Source organism: Salmo salar, chromosome 17 (assembly GCF_965601325.2).
Source record: "Salmo salar chromosome 17, fSalSal1, whole genome shotgun sequence".
Taxonomy (NCBI): Eukaryota; Metazoa; Chordata; class Actinopteri; order Salmoniformes; family Salmonidae; genus Salmo; species Salmo salar.
The window spans coordinates 75000029-75020866 of NC_138307.1; the positions used below are offsets into that span (position 1 = coordinate 75000029).

At 42.8% G+C, this 20838-nt stretch overlaps 2 protein-coding genes across 2 annotated transcripts; both read right to left on the reverse strand.

The window, feature by feature from the left end:
* Positions 1–5798: 5798 nt before the first annotated feature.
* Positions 5799–10372, reverse strand: LOC106576518 (uncharacterized). Its single transcript, XM_014153734.3, has 2 exons — positions 10072–10372; positions 5799–7798 (listed from the first exon to the last, which is right to left on the reverse strand). Exons 1-2 carry the CDS (start codon positions 10235–10237, stop codon positions 6429–6431), a joined length of 1536 nt encoding a protein of 511 aa, XP_014009209.3. The 5' UTR covers positions 10238–10372; the 3' UTR covers positions 5799–6428.
* A 1612-nt stretch (positions 10373–11984) lies between these two features.
* Positions 11985–19683, reverse strand: LOC106576522 (uncharacterized). Its single transcript, XM_045700162.2, has 2 exons — positions 19416–19683; positions 11985–18271 (listed from the first exon to the last, which is right to left on the reverse strand). Exons 1-2 carry the CDS (start codon positions 19579–19581, stop codon positions 17067–17069), a joined length of 1371 nt encoding a protein of 456 aa, XP_045556118.1. The 5' UTR covers positions 19582–19683; the 3' UTR covers positions 11985–17066.
* Positions 19684–20838: the final 1155 nt, after the last annotated feature.

Below are 20838 nucleotides of genomic sequence, written 5' to 3' on the forward strand. Positions count from 1 at the left end.
TTGGAATGTCTTTCTAGATTCAGAACTTAAAACAACATTTATAAAAGTTAACATTATCCATTAGATCAGTGGAGGCTGCTGAGGGGAGGACGGCTTATAAAAATGGCTACAATGGAGTCAACAGAATGGCATCAAACACAAAGATGTGTTTCCATGTGGTTGATACCACTCCATTGACTCCATTCCAGACATTATTATGAGCCATCCTCCCCTCAGCAGCCTCCACTGCCTTAGATCTAGCACCCCAAAATACATCAATAGTTTAAGCATTTGTTTCAGAACAGTGATTCAAATACATTTTCTCAATATTGACCAACAAAAAAATCTATCTTAAGTTGACAACAAATACTAAAAGCAGACTTATTTGTGCCACAAAAAATAAGTCCCTACAAATATTTGTAAAATACAGAAAAATCTTCATTTGAAAATCAAGAATAAAAACAGATCTTTCAGCACTCTGACAGAGTTGACGTCAGACAAAATCTGATGTTTTACAGAGTTGACAAAAATGTTGATTCTTCATTCAAGTGGTATGCAAAGTAGCAATTTTCTTTTTCCTCAGTTGCTTCAACATGTTTAAACCAAATATAATATCCTCTCAGGGAGATGGAGTTTATGGTCACAACCATAAACCACTTTGGTGATTTCAATATTGTTTGGTTAAATCTATCAAAAGTTTATAACATAACACACTGGTCTTGTTGCACTACATGTAATGAGGAGATGAAGAAGGGGTCCTTGCTCATTCCTGATTCATTTATTAATTTTAGACAATTCTGAATCTCCAGATACAATTTATTTTCAGAAAAATATTATTTAAAGTCAGACAGGATTATTGCAAGGATCTACATATTATACTTTTTCAGTTAACATTTATTATTATTAGCCTACTGGAAGGATCCTTGTTAGTGTAATAGATCCACCTCATTGGCCAGCTAGCCGATTTCCTTTTGCTGTAGTAGGATGTCATGCAGACACCTCTTAATCAGAGGGACACTGAGGAGCAAACATGTGTTTAGTTTTATTTACTCAACATTCATTAGTCTAGAAGCCTGTATGTATAGAATGAAAGATGTCCTCCTTTTGGGAACATTTAAGCAGATACCCAGTCTACACCTCTTTCTATTGTAGTAGACTAATGCATATAGTTAAAGTCCCACTCCTCCACATTGTTGGCACGACTTCTGCCGAAGTCGATGCCTCTCCTTGTTCGGGCGGTGTTCGGTGGTCGACGTCGCCGGTCTTCTAGACATTGCCGATCCATTTTTCATTTTCCATTTGTTTTGTCTCGTTTTCCCACACACCTGGTTCTCATTTTCCTCATTATGTGTTGTGTATTTAACCCTCTGTTTCCCCCATGTCTTTGTGTGGTATTGTTTATTCTGTGTTCATGTATGCGTACATTAGGCTGGTTGCGCTGGGTTATGTTCAACCCGTATTTTGTATTTCGTGTTCGTTTGTGCCGTGTGCTTTTGGTTCGCCAAATAAAAGGCTCCGTATTACTACCAACTATCTGCTCTCCTGCGCTTGACTTCGAACAGCCCTTCACGCATACCTTGACAATTATGGTCAATATGGATAACACACACCTGTTTACTTTGACTCTCCTGGTGTTGTGAACCTAATCCTGATTTACAGTCACCTCTGACCCCACAGTACACAACATCTATAACATCTTCCCTCATTCCCATGGTCAGTCCAGTCCAGGTCAGGCATGTCTGGTTCAGTTTAGCATGGTCCTGTTTGGCTGTAATACAGTGTGTGTGTTTTAATGTGTTGAGTAATTGGTAAGAGTCAGGGGCATCATGCACCCATTATTTTAGAGGGGGCACGCAGTACGTGAGGTTCGACGGGGCGTGGTTCAGAGAATGTAGCGTGTTTCAAACACCTGAAACTGCTTTTTCCTGCAAGCAAGAGTTGACGTGTCTTTGGCTATGCCGGATTAAGTGATATGACATGCTATTCTATAAAATAATTTCTCTGTAATTAATATTACCTGATTAAGCTAATCATGTAAATGTAATTAACTAGAAAGTCGGGGCACCACGAAAGAATGTTTATAGAGCTGTTATCTTCCGAATAAACTCTTAAAGACTTGGTAATCTTTTACCTCAATAGCAGTCAATATTTAATCGTCGCCTTATTCAGTCTCATCTGAAAGTTGTAAATTCTTGGTTATCTTCACGAACCCTGGCTAACAAGTTGAATCAGCAATACAAAATTTGGTTTAATTATTTATTTACAAAATACCTAAATAATCACACAGAATTACATCTACACAGAATGGATCATACATTGATTACAAATTATGTCATATGTCACAGATATGACGGCTGGTTCCACAAAGAAAGGGGGTTGGGTTTTGAATGAAAGAGCGGGTAGACTGAGGAACAAAAAGATTTTGTGTCTCTATCGAGCCGTAGGCAACTATGCTATCGTAAATACAGCATCTTATGCATTCTAAATAACCGCCCAATTGAAAAAGGAAAATGCAATAAATATTTACTCTGAGCTGCGCTTCAGTAGATTGGTCGTAGATAGAAGGCCGGGTTGTCCAGCATGGATCTCTTGTCCTCTGAAGAATGTCTAGTGGTGAACTGGAGCGTGGTAGAATGGATACTCTGTCCGTCCTCTCCTAGCCCACGTTTACAGCTGCTGTTGCTAACGCAACGGCTAGGAGGTATCACCTCTATAGTGAATAAGAGTTCAAAGTTCATACCAAGTTGCCATACTTTAAGCTCATGTTATATTCTGGCTGGTATAGTCGTAATTCATCCTTTCGGCGTGTGGATCGTCATCTTCACGTTGAAATTCGATGCTAATTTCGTTAGGTTCTTGTCGTTCAATCAGAGCTCACGCTGAGGTTGGCTTAGTTCTGTTGGAGATCTTGTTCTTTTAACGTGGGGACCGCCGTCCTCTCGTCCTCAGAACAGAAAGTGGAATTTTCATCAACGGGTTTATATAGTGGTGAAAGAAGGGCGTGTTTCATAGTTTACAACCAATGTCTGTTCACTTGGGCGGGGCCTCTGAGTGAGCAGAGTTTCTCTATGACAAACCGTTCTCTCATTTAAGAAGCTAAAATTACATTTCATCTTTTCACAAATAGTTTCATATTTAAACATTTAAATTGCACAACAATTCCATGTGAATCTGATAACTAGAATGTGTCGACTTTCCAAGATACAGTTTATGTCATCCTGTCGTTAGTAATAATGTCTCAGACAACAACTGATCTGAGATCATATTCATTAAGTACCAACGCATATTTTCAACTGGTTGGATTACCAAAATATGGTTCCATTTCCCACCTTTCGATGTTACCAGACTCTCTATGTTACAAAGGCTTTACAAGAGTCAACTCTATAAAGTAGAGAGAGAGAAAAGGGGAAAGGTATTTATGTGGGTCATAAAATTCCCCAACAGGCCAACGTCATGACAGAGTCATAATCATTACGTCAATATGTATATTTTTCTGCGTAGGTTATCTAAGCAGACCTCTTTGCCTGTTCAATTGTCATTGTAATGAATGATGCACATTAATTCTTTAAGAACTTGAGGCCTTAGCAGTTGTACTGAAATCCTACATTGGTATATAGTATCTTATAAACCGGGTAGTTTAGGTCCTGGATAGTGATTGGCTGAAAGCTGTGGTATATCAGACATTATAAACCGGGTGAATCGAGTCCTGAATGCTGATTGGCTGATTGGCTGAAAGTCATGGTATATCAGACCGTATACAATGGTTATGACAAAAAACTACTATTAACTGGTTTTATTGCATTGGAAACCAGTTTATAATAGCAACAAGTCACCTCGGGAGTTTGTGGTATATGGCCAATATACCACGGCTAAGGGCGGTATCCAGGCATTCCGCGTTGCATCGTGCTTAAAACCTGTTGGGGCTAGGGGGCAGTATTTGCACGGCCGGATAAAAAACGTACCCGATTTAAACTGGTTACTACTATTGCCCAGGAACGAGAATATGCATATAATTAGTACATTTGGATAGAAAACACTCTAAAGTTTCTAAAACTGTTTGAATGCTGTCTGTGAGTATAACAGAACTCATATGGCAGGCCAAAACCTGAGAAGATTCCATACAGGAAGTGCCCTGTCTGACAATTTCTTGTCCTTCTGTTGCATCTCTATTGAAAATACAGCATCTCTGCTGTAACGTGACATTTTCTAAGGCTTCCATTGGCTCTCAGAAGGCGCCAGAAAGTGGAATGACGTGTCTCCTGTCTCTGGGCGAAGAACAGCATGAGATTTTGTGAGTGGTCAGGCTGGGAACAGTGACACTGGAGATGCGCGTTCATGAGAAGTCTCAATTTTTTCCTTTCAGCCTTTGAATGAATACAACGTCGCCCGGTTGGAATATTATCGCTATTTTACGAGAAAAATAGCACAAAAATTGATTTTAAACAGCGTTTGACATGCTTCGAAGTACGGTAATGGAATATTTTGAATTTTTTTGTCACGAAATGCGCTCGCGCGTCACCCTTCAGATAGTGTCCTGAACGCACAAACAAAACGGAGGTATTTGAATATAACTATGGATTATTTGGAACCAAAACAACATTTGTTGTTGAAGTAGAAGTCCTGGGAGTGCATTCTGACGAAGAACAGCAAAGGTAATCCAATTTTTCTTATAGTAAATCTGAGTTTGGTGAGGGCCAAACTTGGTGGGTGTCAAATTAGCTAGCTGTGATGGCTGGGCTATCTACTCAGAATATTGCAAAATGTGCTTTCGCCGAAAAGCTATTTTAAAATCTGACACCGCGATTGCATAAAGGAGTTCTGTATCTATAATTCTTAAAATAATTGTTATGTATTTTGTGAACGTCAATCATGAGTAATTTAGTAAATTTACCGGAGGTTTGCGGTGGGTATGCTAGTTCTGAACATCACATGCTAATGTAAAAAGCTGGTTTTTGATATAAATATGAACTTGATTGAACAAAACATGCATGTATTGTATAACATAATGTCCTAGGAGTGTCATCTGGTGAAGATCATCAAAGGTTAGTGCTGCATTTAGCTGTGGTTTCGGTTTTTGTGACATATATGCTTGCTTTGAAAATGGCTGTGTGATTATTTTTGGCAGGGTACTCTCCTGACATAATCTAATGTTTTGCTTTCGCTGTAAAGCCTTTTTGAAATCAGACAATGTGGTTAGATTCACGAGAGTCTTGTCTTTAAAATGGTGTAAAATAGTCATATGTTTGAGAAATTGAAGTTATAGCATTTTTGAGGTATTTGTATTTCGCGCCACGCAATTCCACTGGCTGTTGACTAGGTGGTCCCGAGGACGTTTATATGACTTTTTTGGGATGTTGTGTCATAGTCCCCTGAAGGTTCTTGGAACGTTGGGTCATGGTCCCCTGGAGGTTTTTGTCTAGTTCCTGGGGACGTCGCCTGATGTACAGAAAGAAACACCCCCCCCCAGGGCACGCGCACCCTAGTTGTATTACACATCACCCCTTGTTAATGTTGCCAAACCATCAAGGTCCTGACTGGGTGAACCACTGATCCAGTCACAGCTCTCTGTCTTTTGGCAACACTAGGGACAGACACCCCCACACACAAACAGTGCTTTTAACAGTGTTTTACACCCACATATTTGAGAATGTTCTCTTGGACGGCTTCCACCCGGTTACCTGACCCTGAACCTTAGAGGCTGCTGCCCTATATACATAGACTTGAATTCACTGGCCATTTTCATAATGGAACACTAGTTACTTTAATAATGTTTACATATTTTTGCTTTACTCATCTCATATGTATATAATGTACTCTATTCTACTGTATTTTTGTCCATGCCACATTGCTCATCTTTATATATTCCTAAATTCCATTATTTTACTTTAAAGTTTGTGTGTATTATTGTGAATTGTTAGATATTACTGCACTGTTGGAGCTAGAAACACAAGCATTTCGCTACACCCGCAATAACATCTGCTAAACACGTGTATGTGACCAATACAATTGTATTTTATTTGGGACCATGTATTCTGTTAAGGTTAGTGATACACTGTTTAGCAAAAATGGTGTAAAAAAAAAAAAGAAGGTCATCAATGACAATATGATTACATTTGACATGATCACTCAGTAGACCTTTCAATATGACCCAACCTGGGATTTAAACTCACAACCTCTGGATTTGGGGTATGCAGAACTTTCTGCTGCGCCACAACATCTGTAGAATTTCAGAAGTCCTCTACACATTTATTCCCCATAATACATCTCTGCACTTAACAAAATAGTGCCATCTGCACTGCTATTTTAGTCATCAGTTAATCTGACTAATCTCTCATTAACTCAATTCCAGCTATTTGTGTCTATGAGCGTGTACTCAGAATATTGTCCACATCCTAACTTTTTATTTTCATCTTCTGACTAAATAGATCTTTGTCCAAATTTTCTTTCTTTCAGTTTTCATCCTGTTTTCCTCCCTTGTGGATTTTTTTCACATGCGTCAGTAAGTTAGACTTCTGATTGAATCTTTTCCCACAGTCATCACAGCTAAATGGTTTCTCTCCTGTGTGAGTCAGTGTATGCTTCTTTAGGGACCCCTTGTGACTGAAGCTTTTCCCACAGTCATCACAGCTAAATGGTTTCTCTCCTGTATGAGTCACCATGTGTATGGTTAAGTGTTCCTTGCGATTGAATCTTTTCCCACAGTCATCACAGCTAAATAGTTTCTCTCCTGTGTGAGTCAGTGTATGCTTCTTTAGGGACCCCTTGTGACTGAAGCTTTTCCCACAATCGTCACAGATAAATGGTTTCTCTCCTGTATGAGTCACCATGTGTATGGTTAAGTGTTCCTTGCGATTGAATCTTTTCCCACAGTCATCACAGCTAAATAGTTTCTCTCCTGTGTGAGTCAGTGTATGCTTCTTTAGGGACCCTTTCTGACCGAAGCTTTTCCCACAAGCATCACAGCTAAATGGTTTCTCTCCTGTGTGAGTAACCATGTGCACTGTTAAGTGTTCCTTACGATTGAACCTTTTCCCACAGTCACCACACTTAAATTGTTTCTCCCCTGTGTGAATCCTTATGTGCCTGGACAGAACTCCTTTGAGTTTGAAGGTCTTGCCACAAACAGGGCAGGTGCAGAGTTTTCCACTTTGACAGAAGCGGACATGGGCCTTCAGTTTACAGGTGGAGTTGAAGCGTTTTCTGCAGAAGCGGCATTCGCTGAGTCTCTTCTTGGAGAGAGTCAAATGCCTCTGCAGGTCAACTTTCAGAGCAAACATTTCACCACAGTCACGGCAGTGGTGAGTTTTTCTAAGCGTGGTGCTGGGTTTAAAACGGTGTTGTCCCATTGATGGGTTTGGATTCAATGATGAGCTGGGATCCAATGGCAGGTTGCTGTTAAGTCCTACTGGGTCGCTGCTTACGGCTGAGCTTTGGCTGGATGCACCGTTGTGTTTATCTGGAGGGTCACAGGGAATGTAGAGACCCTTAAGGTGGGTCACAGTAACAAAAGGTGTGAGATCCACTTGTTTAGTTTCACTCTCTCTGTTCTCCACAGTCTGGGTTTGGGGAGAAGTGAAGGGCTGAAGTGGGTCCTCCTGATCACATTCACTTTTCACACAGGAAGGAGTGAATTTGATATCAGCCTCCAGCCCTTGAAGCTGCTCTTCCTCCTGACTTGTCCTGAGTTCCTCCTGTTCCTCTTTAATCTGTGGAAGCTCTGGGTTCTCCTGCCCCAGACTGGGGCTCCACTCCTGCTCACAGTGCTGCTGCTCAGGGAGAACCTCCTCTTCAGCGACAGAGAGAGAGAGCTGCAGGGAGTCTGGAGGAAAGCAGAGAGGAGCAGAGGTTATCTTTTCAAACTTCCTGGTTGTTAGCCATGAGAGAAAAAGTACATTTTCATTATGACAGTTCAGGACCTTTAAACAAATCAACTACACTTCCCCCTGGCCGGCTGGCTCATGGCATCAGATCATGAAAATAAACTTGGCAAAAAAAGAATATCTTCACAGATCTTAATTGTAAAGTGTTTAAACACAGTTTCCCATGCTTGTTCAATGAACCATAATCAATTAATGAATATGCACCTGTGGAACGGTCATTAAGACACTAGCAGCTTACAGACGGTAGGCAATTAAGGTCACAGTTATGAAAACTTAGGACACTAAAGAGGCCTTTCTACTGACTCTGAAAAACACCAAAAGAAAGATGCCCAGGGTCCTTGCTCATATATGTGAACATGCCTTAGGCATGCTGCAAGGAGGCATGCAGAGGTGGCCAGGGCAATAAATTGCAATGTCCGTACTGTGAGACGCCTAAGACAGCGCTACAGGGAGACAGGACAGATGGCTGATCGTCCTCGCAGTGGCAGACCACGTGTAAAAACACCTGCACAGGATCGGTACATCTGAACATCACACCTGCGGGACAGGTACAGGATGGCAACAACAACTCCCCGAGTTACATCAGGAACGCACAATCCCTCCATCAGTGCTCAGACTGCCCGCAATATAATGAGAGAGGCTGGACTGAGGGCTTGTAGGCCTGTTGTAAGGCAGGTCCTCACCAGACATCAACGACAACAACGTCAAACTATGGGCACAAACCCACCTTCGCTGGACCAGACAGGACTGGCAAAAAGTGCTCTTCACTTACGAGTCGCGGTTTTCTCTCACCAGGGGTGATGGTCGGATTGGAGTTTATCGTTGAAGGAATGAGCGTTACACCGAGGCCTGTACTCTGGAGCGGGATCGATTTGGAGGTGGAGGGTCCATCATGGTCTGGGGCGGTGTGTCACAGCATCATCGGACTGAGCTTGTTGTCATTGCAGGCAATCGCAACTCTGTGCGTTACAGGGAAGCCATCCTCCTCCCTCATGTGGTACCCTTCCTGCAGGCTCATCCTGACATGACCCTCCAGCATGACAATGCCACCAGCCATACTGCTCGTTCTGTGCGTGATTTCCTGCAAGACAGGAATGTCAGTGGATCTCAATCCCATTGAGCACGTCTGGGACCTGTTGGATCGGAGGGTGAGGGCTAGGGCCATTCCCTCCAGAAATGTCCAGGAACTTGCAGGTGCCTTGGTGGAAGAGCGGGGTAACAATCTCACAGCAAGAACTGGCAAATCTGGTGCAGTCCATGAGGAAGAGATGCACTGCAGTACTTAATGCAGCTGGTGGCCACACCAGATACTGACTGTTACTTTTGATTTTGACCCACCCTTCGTTTAGGGACACATTATTCAATTTCTGTTAGTCACATGTCTGTGGAACAGACAGTTGTTGAATCTTGTTACGTTCATACAAATATTTACACATGTTAAGTTTGCTAAAAATAAACACAGTTGACAGTGAGAGGACTTTTCTTTTTTTGCTGAGTTTATAATTTTAATATATTCAGATGTAATTGTTAAAAAAAAATTCAATGTATGTTTTGGGCACAAAGGTGGCAGTGGGGTTATGGTATGGGCAGGCATAAGCTACAGACAACAAACACAATTGCATTTTATCAATGGCAATTTGAATGCACAGAGACACGGTGATGAAATCCTGAGGCCCTTTGTCATGCCATACATGAGCTGCCATCACCTCCTGTTTCAGCATGACAATGCACGGCCCCATGTTGCATGGATCTGTACACAATTCCTGGAAGCTGAAAATGTCCCAGTTCTTCCACAGCCTGCATACTCACCAGACATGTCACCCATTGAGCATGTTTGGGACGCTCAGGATCGACATGTAGGACAGTTCCAGCCAATATCCAGAAACTTCGCACAGCCATTGAAGAGGAGTGGGACAACATTCAACACGCCACAATCAACAGCCTGATCAACTCTATGTGAAGGAGATGTCCCACTGCATGAGACAAATGGTGGTCACACCAGATAGTGACTGGTTTTCTGATCCACCCCCCTACCTTTAAAAAAAAAATCTATATTCACAGTAATGTGAAATCCATAAATTAGGGCCTAATGAATTTATTTAAATTGACTAATTTCCTTATATGAACTGTAACTCACAAAAATCTTTGAAATTCTTGCATGTTGCGTTTATATTTTTGTTCTGTGTAGCTATCAGAATATCCACATACGAACCTATTCTACATAGTTGTATCTCCGGTGGGATCCGCAGCAGTCTCCGTAGCCGATCATTCTCCTCGTGGTACTCTGCTACAGTTTCTTCAACTGCCCCGAAAATCTCCACAGCTGCCGCGGTTAAACGCTCATTTAAAAACACACGAAACGACTGTAGTTTAGACATGGTTTAGTTGACTGAATGTTGGGTATTCTGCTAGTATGTATACATCCACGTGGAAAGAATGGTGGACACAAACAAAAACAAACTCGCTCTCAGAATTACTTCCCTTTTGTTCTGTTTTTATCAGCAGGTAACGAGCCCATTATCAAATCACAGCGCCCCCATGGAATTTGGGTTTTACTACGCTCTACAGACCAATGATAATTTATCTCGAGGATTCTTGAAAGACGGGACAAACGTTTTTTCCACAAATAGTTTTCTTAATATTAACCAAATGATCTCCCTAATTCTTAAATATTTTCTGAAAATGCAACTAACTGGATTGATGTCAACTCCTTCAGACACCATAAAAGGCATTTCATTTTTACACGTATTGTCCTAGAAGGGTTTAAGAGTCATCATTGTTTCATTCTAACATTAAATTATGTAATACAAATCCCAACATTTTATTTTATAGCGCTATATCAGGGATGGTTAACTGGTGACCCCGCCTGCGGCACCCATTTTGAAAGCTCTCAGATCAATTTCCGCAAAAAGGTTGGTTTTTTTTGTTAAATCAGTTGGGGTCTCCACTAATTGTTGAGAGTTATAATATCTAACGTAATGTAGTAAAACACACAAGGTGCAATATCGAAATGTGGTTGTGTATCAGCAGTTTTTCTCTTGTTATTGCAGCCACTGACAGTCATTCAATTAGCCCATGTCAGCTAACATCTTTCAGACTGGTAAATTAGTTTAGGGCCCAGCTATCTAAATTTAGTAATCATGGTCGAATTACCGGACAGCGGGCCCCCATTGAATTTGTCTTACTCAGATGATATGTTAAAAACTGCAAACATTTCTCTTCACCCTATGGCAAAATGTGTATAATTGCAGGAAATGTATGAACTTTTTACAGAAATTGATCTGAGGGCCTTAAAAAGGCCTGGTCACCAGTTGCCCATCCCTGATATAAGTTAGCACTATAAATAAAACAAAAAGTTTGGAGATTTGTATTACATATTTGAGTAATCTAATGTTATCATTGGTCTGTAACTTGATGTAAAACCCCATCCACATGGGGCCGCTGTGATCTGTTTATGGTCTTGCCACCTGCTGACAAAAACAGAACAAACCAATAAGGAAGTAAAACTAAGGGAGGCTTTGTTTTGTTTGTGGGCGCGGTAGAGCAATGAACGAAGACTCGTTGGGAACAGCGTTTTCGAAGCGACGTTGTGTGAACAGTTAGAATTAGCAGAAAAACAAACAATCAAGCTTTACTGGGAGTGGCGGCGGTTCAGCACAGCTGTGCTGTGACTGAGTTAGAGATGGTAGGAGATAGTGATGGAGAAGAAAGTGAAGCAAGTATGGAGCATAGTGGTACAAATAAGGAGGGAGTAAGAAAGAGGAAAAAGAAAGCGGGAGAGAAAGGGAGTAACGTTATGGGTTTGAAGGGGAGCGAGAGGTCTATGGAGGTAGAGAGGAGGCAGAAAAGGAAGTTTGAGGAGAGCAACAGTTTTTAACTCTAGAGGCAGTTCGGAGGTAGAAAGTGCCCCAAGATAAGACGCGAGGGGGGCATGGAGGTGAGGAGGAGCATAAAGTGATTCTGAAGTTCAGGGAGGAAGGGGGAATAGGGGCGATGAGTCCGATAAGGTTGATGGCTGTGATTGTTAAGAGAATTATGTTCTCAATGTTAACTTCAATTAAAATACTCAGTCTGCAACCCGGAATTGGTGAGATTCAGGTTGAATGAAACAGACAGAGTCCCAGCTTACAAGAGGCAGAATGTTTATTCACGAAAACGTTCTGAAGTCCATTGTACAGAGACATCATTTGTATAGGTCACTCCTTACTTACGCACACACATTCACACAAACATTAAGGCCCCAGATCTCTTAACACTGTAGATCATTACCCAGCCGAGAGTTTCATTCCTCTGAGATTAGGGAAACCTTGAGGGGATCTTCCTCTCATATCTTAAACCCTTAGAGTTCAAGCTAGGTCAGGTCAACCACAGTTTAACAGTTCTTGGTGTTTACTTAAACACACAGACACACATTCTTCTCTTTCCCAGTCCAACCTCGTTAGATATATGCTTAAGATTTTAGTTACTCATTCTACATGCTATATAGACCATATCCCTAATAGTTAAGTTTCAGGGTAGAATTATTTAATCATTACATTCAAACATATAAATCCCTTAACAGTGATAAGAGTTGACTGGGGAAGTTGTCAATGGTAAAGTGTGGGAGTTTGCTGGACATGGTTCGTCAGGACTTCCAACAGCCGAAGCTAAGTAGTAACATTAACATGATGCCTTCTAATTGCAGTCGTTGTACTCATAATATACAGGAGAACGATCGCCTTACGGCGAGGATAGCTGTGCTGCAAGCCCAGCTTCAGACGCAATCGTTAGGCAAGGGTAATTTCAGTGTAGGAAAGGATAAAACAGCGTCTGTGCCACCAGTAAGTACAGATAGTAACGTTAGTATAAATCCCCTCGCACGGTCCCCGCAGCCGGACAACTTTCTCATGACTTCTGGAGGGAAACGCTGTAGGAATGCTCAACCGGTGTCGCTTATTCAGCCGACAGAAACTTTCAACCGGTTCTCCACATTAAGCAGCGAGTCGAAGTCAGAGGCCAAGCCTTCTCTGGTCTCTACTCCTCCCGTTGTGGGGTCTGAGACGCCGACGGCTCCCACCATTAGCTCTGACAAATTGAAAAACCTAGTCATTGGCGACTCCATTACCCGCAATATTAGACTTAAAACGAATCATCCAACGATCAAACACTGTTTACCAGGGGGCAGGGCTACTGACGTCAAGGCTAATCTGAAGACGGTGCTGGCTAAAGCTAAAACTGGCGAGTGTAGAGAGTATAGAGATATTGTTATCCAGGTCGGCACCAATGATGTTAGGATGAAACAGTCAGAGGTCACCAAGCGCAGCATAGCTTCAGCGTGTAAATCAGCTAGAAAGATGTGTCGGCATCGAGTAATTGTCTCTTGCCTCCTCCCAGTTAGGGGGAGGGATGAGCTCTACAGCAGAGTCTCTGGCCTCCTCCCAGTTAGGGGGAGTGATGAGCTCTACAGCAGAGTCTCTGGCCTCCTCCCAGTTAGGGGGAGGGATGAGCTCTACAGCAGAGAGTCTCTGGCCTCCTCCCAGTTAGGGGGAGTGATGAGCTCTACAGCAGAGTCTCTGGCCTCCTCCCAGTTAGGGGGAGTGATGAGCTCTACAGCAGAGAGTCTCTGGCCTCCTCCCAGTTAGGGGGAGTGATGAGCTCTACAGCAGAGTCTCTGGCCTCCTCCCAGTTAGGGGGAGTGATGAGCTCTACAGCAGAGTCTCTGGCCTCCTCCCAGTTAGGGGGAGTGATGAGCTCTACAGCAGAGAGTCTCTGGCCTCCTCCCAGTTAGGGGGAGTGATGAGCTCTACAGCAGAGAGTCTCTGGCCTCCTCCCAGTTAGGGGGAGGGATGAGCTCTACAGCAGAGAGTCTCTGGCCTCCTCCCAGTTAGGGGGAGTGATGAGATCTACAGCAAAGTCTCTGGCCTCCTCCCAGTTAGGGGGAGTGATGAGCTCTACAGCAGAGAGTCTCTGGCCTCCTCCCAGTTAAGGGGAGTGATGAGCTCTACAGCAGAGAGTCTCTGGCCTCCTCCCAGTTAGGGGGAGTGATGAGCTCTACAGCAGAGAGTCTCTGGCCTCCTCCCAGTTAGGGGGAGTGATGAGCTCTACAGCAGAGTCTCACAACTCAATCGCTGGTTGAAAACTGTTTTCTGTCCATCCCAAAAGATAGAATTTGTAGATAATTGGCCCTCTTTCTGGGACTCACCCACGAACAGGACCAAGCCTGGCCTGTTGAGGAGTGACGGACTCCATCTTAGCTGGAGGGGTGCTCTCATCTCATCTACGAACAGACAGGGCTCTAACTCCCCTAGCTCCACAATGAAATAGTGTGCAGGCCAGGCAGCAGGCTGTTAGCCAGCCTGCCAGCTTAGTGGAGTCTGCCACTAGCACAGTCAGTGTAGTCAGCTCAGCTATCCCCATTGAGACCATGTCTGTGCCTCGGCCTAGGTTGGGCAAACTAAACATGGCGGTGTTCGCTTTAGCAATCTCACTAGTATAAAGACCTCCTCCATTCCTGCCATTATTGAAAGAGATCATGATACCTCACATCTCAAAATAGGGCTACTTAATGTTAGATCCCTCACTTCAAAGGCAGTTATAGTCAATGAACTAATCACTCTTCATAATCTTCATGTGATTGGTCTGATTGAAACATGGCTTAAGCCTGATGAATTGACTGTGTTAAATGAGGCCTCACCTCCTGGTTACACTAGTGACCATATCCCCCGTGCATCCCTCAAAGGCGGAGGTGTTGCTAACATTTACGATAGCAAATTTAAATTTACAAAAAAAAACAAAGCCGTTTTCGTCTTTTGAGCTTCTAGTCATGAAATCTATGTAGCCTACTCAATCACTTTTTATAGCTACTGTTTACAGGCCTCCTGGGCCATATACAGCGTTCCTCACTGAGTTCCCTGAATTCCTATCGGACATTGTAGTCATAGCAGATAATATTCTAATTTTTGGTGACTTTAATATTCACATGGAAAAGTCCACAGACCCACTCCAAAAGGCTTTCGGAGCCATCATCGACTCAATGGGTTTTGTCCAACATGTCTCTGGACCTACTCACTGCCACAGTCATACTCTGGGCCTAGTTTTGTCCCGTGGAATAAATGTGGTGGATCTTAATGTTTTTCCTCATAATCCTGGACTATCGGACCACCATTTTATTACGTTTGCAATTGCAACAAATAATCTGCTCAGACCCCAACCAAGGAGCATTAAAAGTCGTGCTATAAATTCTCAGACAACCCAAAGATTCCTTGATGCCCTTCCAGACTCCCTCTGCCTACCCAAGGACATCAGAGGACAAAAATCAGTTAACCACCTAACTGAGGAACTCAATTTAACCTTGCGCAATACCCTAGATGCAGTTGCACCCCTAAAAACATTTGTCATAAGAAACTAGCTCCCTGGTCTACAGAAAAAACACGAGCTCTGAAGCAAGCTTCCAGAAAATTGGAACGGAAATGGCGCCACACCAAACTGGAAGTCTTCCGACTAGCTTGGAAAGACAGTACCGTGCAGTATCGAAGAGCCCTTACTGCTGCTCGATCATCCTATTTTTCCAACTTAATTGAGGAAAATAAGAACAATCCGAAATGTATTTTTAATACTGTCGCAAAGCTAACTAAAAAGCAGCATTCCCCAAGAGAGGATGGCTTTCACTTCAGCAGTGATGAATTCATGAACTTCTTTGAGGAAAAGATCATGGTCATTTGAAAGCAAATTACGGACTCCTCTTTAAATCTGGGTATTCCTCCAAATCGCCGTTGTCCTGAGTCTACACAACTCTGCCAGGACCTAGGATCAAGGGAGACACTAAAGTGTTTTAGTACTATATCTCTTGACACAATGATGAAAATAATCATGGCCTCTAAACCTTCAAGCTGCATACTGGACCCTATTCCAACTAAACTACTGAAAGAGCTGCTTCCTGTGCTTGGCCCTCCTATGTTGAACGTAAACGGCTCTCTATCCATCGGATGTGTACCAAACTCACTAAAAGTGGCAGTAATAAAGCCTCTCTTGAAAAAGCCAAATCTTGACCCAGAAAATATAAATAACTATCGGCCTATATCGAATCTTCCATTCCTCTCAATTTTTTTTAAAAAAGCTGTTGCGCAGCAACTCACTGCCTTCCTGAAGACTAACAATGTATACGAAACGCTTCAGTCTGGTTTTAGACCCCATCATAGCACTGAGACTGCACTTGTGAAGGTGGTAAATGACCTTTTAATGGCGTCAGACCGAGGCTCTGCATCTGTCCTCGTGCTCCTCGATCTTAGTGCTGCTTTTGATACCATCGATCACCACATTCTTTTGGAGAGATTGGAAACCCAAATTGGTCTACACGGACAAGTTCTGGCCTGGTTTAGATCTTATCTGTCGGAAAGATATCAGTTTGTCTCTGTGGATGGTTTGTCCTCTGACAAATCAACTGTAAATTTCGGTGTTCCTCAAGGTTCCGTTTTAGGACCACTATTGTTTTCACTATATATTTTACCTCTTGGGGATGTCATTCGAAAACATAATGTTAAATTTCACTGCTATGCGGATGACACACAGCTGTACATTTCAATGAAACATGGTGAAGCCCCAAAATTGCCCTCGCTAGAAGCCTGTGTTTCAGACATAAGGAAGTGGATGGCTGCAAACTTTCTACTTTTAAACTCGGACAAAACAGAGATGCTTGTTCTAGGTCCCAAGAAACAAAGAGATCTTCTGTTGAATCTGACAATCAATCTTGCTCATTTTTATCAAGGACGTCAATCATTTCAGACTCCACTGTATATGCCATTTAGCAGAAGCTTTTATCCAAAGGGCATACATTTAACAAACGGGTTAGCAGTGCCACTGTTAGAGGATGGCAGTTGTCACATGACCTGAAAAGGTAGTCTTTTCCTCTAAAGCCTTGGAGAGTGTTGAGACTAGAACCCTCATTCTGTGACCTCTATCTCTCCCTCCAGACAGATGTAAAGTAGCTCGGCCCTCCATGTAGACCAGAGAGTAGCAGAGAGCACTGTGGAGAGAAACAGCAGGTTATCAATAGAATAGATCAGAGACCAGAGGAACTTTAATCCTGAAGCATGGAGAGCAGATCCCTATGAGAGGTATCATCGTATCGTCCTCCACCAACCAATAGATGTGAGTCTATGAGCGTGTACTCAAGAGTATTGTCCCCATCCTGCCCTTTTATTCTCATCTTCTGACTGAATAGATCTTCTTTCAAATGTCATCCTGTTTTCCTCCTTTGTGGATGTTTTTAACATGTGTCAGTAAGTTAGACTTGTGATTGAAGCTTTTTCCACAGTCACCACAGCTAAATGGTTTATCTTCTGTGTGAGTCAGTTCATGCTTCTTTAGGTTCCCCTTCAAATTGAAGCTTTTCCCACAGTCACCACAGATAAAAAGTTTCTCTCCTGTGTGAGTCCGTATATGCCTACTTAGGTCCCCTTTCTGATAGAAGCTTTTCCCACAGTCTCCACAGATAAATGGTTTCTCTCCTTTGTGAGTCAGTCTATGCTTCCGTAGGGTCCCCTTCTGACTGAATTTTTTCCCACAGTCAGCACAGCTAAATGCTTTCTCTCCTGTGTGAATAGGAATATGATCAGTAAGGTTCCCCTTGCGATTGAAGCGCTTCCCACAGTAACCACAACTAAATGATTTCTCCCCTGTGTGAATCCTCATGTGCTTGGACAGATCTGCTTTGATTTTGAAGGTCTTGCTACAAACAGGGCTGGTGCAGGGTTTCCTACCGCGACAGAGTCGGACATGGGCCTTCAGTTTACAGGTGGAGTTGTAGCGTTTTTTGCAGAAGCGGCATTCACTGGGTCTCTGCATGGAAAGAGTCACGTGCCTCTTCAGGTCAGCTTTCAGAGCAAACATTTCACCACAGTCACGGCAGTGGTGAGTTTTTCTAAGGGTGGTGCTGGGTTTGGAACAGTGTTCACCTATTGATGGGTTTGGATCCAATGATGGGCTGGGAACCAATGGTGGGCTGCTGTCAAGTCCTACTGGGTCACTGCTTACAGCTGACCTGTGGCTGGAGGCATTGTTCTGATTATCTGGAGGCTCACAGGGAATGTGGAGACCCTTAAGGTGGGTCACAGTAATAAAAGGTGTGAGATCCACTTGTTTAGGGTCATGCTCTCTGTTCTCCACAGTCTGGGTTTGGGGAGAAGTGAAGGGCTGAAGTGGGTCCTCCTGATCACATTCACTTTTCACACAGGAAGGAGTGAATTTGAACTCTATGATATCAGCCTCCAGCCCTTGAAGCTGCTCTTCTTCCTGACTGGTCCTGAGTTCCTCCTGTTCCTCTTTAATCTGTGGAAGCTCTGGGTTCTCCTGCCCCAGACTGGGGCTCCACTCCTGCTCACAGTGCTGCTGTTCAGGGAGAACCTCCTCTTCAGAGACAGGCAGCTGCAGGGAGTCTGGAGGAAAGGAGAGAGGAGCAGAGGTTATCTATAGAGCTTTTAGACATCAGGGTTGGGGTCCATTAGAAGTTAAAGCCAGAATCCTTAGTTGCTACATAACTGTTTTGAGTTATAAATGATTGTTGAAGAATAGAATGTATAAATGCCTCCTGAGCTCAGTTCAACTGTCGTCCCCCATCAGAACACATAGTTGTAGTTTTTGTGGCTATATTTACATTGTTTACAAACATTGGAGTTAAACAAGCTTATATTTTAATGTTGATATCATGGATGGTCAGTCCTTGCATCCATATCTCAGTTTGAGAGTGGTTACATTTCTCCAGGCTCATCCCTCACCTTTTTACAAAAATAAAGGCAGGGTGATCCAGCTTTATTATTGTTTCAATTAAGGCCTCTGGGGAAGTAGATTCAAGTAAACAAAAATTCCAATTAAATAATTGATCAACTAGAATCTACTTTCAATTACTTATAAATAAACGTTAGATAATAAGCTATTGATTTCTAATGTAAAAAATAATACAAGTTAAATTATAAATTCGAATGACTTACTGGTTTTTATGAGAATATGTTTTAGCACTGGTATTAGAAAAAGATTGTTAGGTAGAAAGATATGTAGAAACGGATTCTCCAATAGAAATCCCAGATCACGCCTGTAGGGCAACGTTAGCTAGCTAATCTAATTCGCAGAAACACTTCATCGGGTTCAAGCGAATTTAACACACCCCCAGGTGAGAATGTCAACGTTCGTCTCCCGCCGAACTGCGCATGTGCAAGCTCCTTAGATATAAAGTCGTTTTTGACGAAAATCAAAACGTGTCAGTTTGTCACTTTCATGAGGTTGTAGTAATGAACATGTTCACCTACTTAAAACATTCGTTTGAATCTAGGTTGTGCCTTTAGAAATCGAGAAGATGAACAACTAAGGAGGAATATTTCACTTCTCTCATTGACTTCTCAAACCCCGGTCTGGTTTGCCGAGTGTTGCTTCGCAAGTGTTCTCGGAAGTCTGACGACGTTGGGCCTCAGGGTTTAAAAACGGTGGTAACAGTTAATAAAGCATATTGAAATGGTGATCACTGAACTCCTAAACAGTTTATTTATTGAGCAGATCTGCTAGCTATCAGTAGATCGATATACGAACCTATTCTGCATCGTTTTATCTCCGGTGTGACCCGCAGCAGTCTCCGTAGCCGATCATTCTCCTCCTGGTACTCCACTACCGTTTGCTCAACTGCCCCGAAAATCTCCACAGCTGCCGCGGTTAAACGCTCGTTTAAGAACATACGAAACGACTGTAGTTTAGACATGTTTCAGTGGACTGAGAGTTGGGTATTCTGCTAGTATGTATACATCCACGAGGAAAGAATGGTGGGCAATAACATAACAAACCCGCTCGAAATTTTACTTCCGCGTTGTCTTTTCCTGTTTTTGTCAGCGGGTGGCGAGCCCATAAAAACACAACAGCATCACCTTGTGGATGGGTTCTTTACTACACGCTACAGACCAACGATAATGGCAATCAGTGAGATGGAGGTAGAGGAGGACGGATGGAACGGTATCAAAGACATCCGTTCCGTTTATTCCATTCCAGCCATTACAGTCACCCTGTCCTCCTATAGCTCCTCCCACCAGCTTCATTTCACATTTACATTTTAGTCATTTAGCAGATGCTCTTATCCAGAGCGACTTACAGTAGTGAATGCATACATTTCATACATCTTTTCCGTACTGGGGAATCGAACCCACAACCCTGGCGTTGCAAACACCATGCTCTACCAACTGAGCCACACGGGACTTCCGCTGATGGAAATATATAACTACAGTCGTGGCCAAAAGTTTTGAGAATGACACAAATATTAATTTTCACAAAGTCTGCTGCTTCAGTGTCTTTAGATATTTTTGTCAGATGTTACTATGGAATACTGAAGTATAATTACAAGCATTTCATAAGTGTCAAAGGCTTTTATTGACAATTACATGAAGTTGATGCAAAGAGTCAATATTTGCAGTGTTGACCCTTCTTTTTCAAGACCTCTGCAATCCACCCTGGCATGCTGTCAATTAACTTCTGGGCCACATCCTGACTAATGGCAACCCATTCTTGCATAATCATTGTTTGGAGTTTGTCAGAATTTGTGGGTTTTTGTTTTTCCACCCGCCTCTTGAGAATTGACCACAAGTTCTCAATGGGATTAAGGTCTGGGGAGTTTCCTGGCCATGGACCCAAAATATCGATGTTTTGTTCCCCGAGCCACTTAGTTATCACTTTTGCCTTATGGCAAGGTGCACCATCATGATGGAAAAGGCGTTGTTTGTCACCAAACTGTTCCTGGATGGTTGGGAGAAGTTGCTCTCGGAGGATGTGTTGGTACCATTCTTTATTCATGGCTGTGTTCTTGGGCAAAATTGTGAATGAGCCCACTCCCTTGGCTGAGAAGCAACCCCACACATGAATGGTCTCAGGATGCTTTACTGTTGGCATGACACAGGACTGATGGTAGCGCTCACCTTGTCTTCTCCGGACAAGCTTTTTTCCGGATGCCCCAAACAATTGGAAAGGGGAT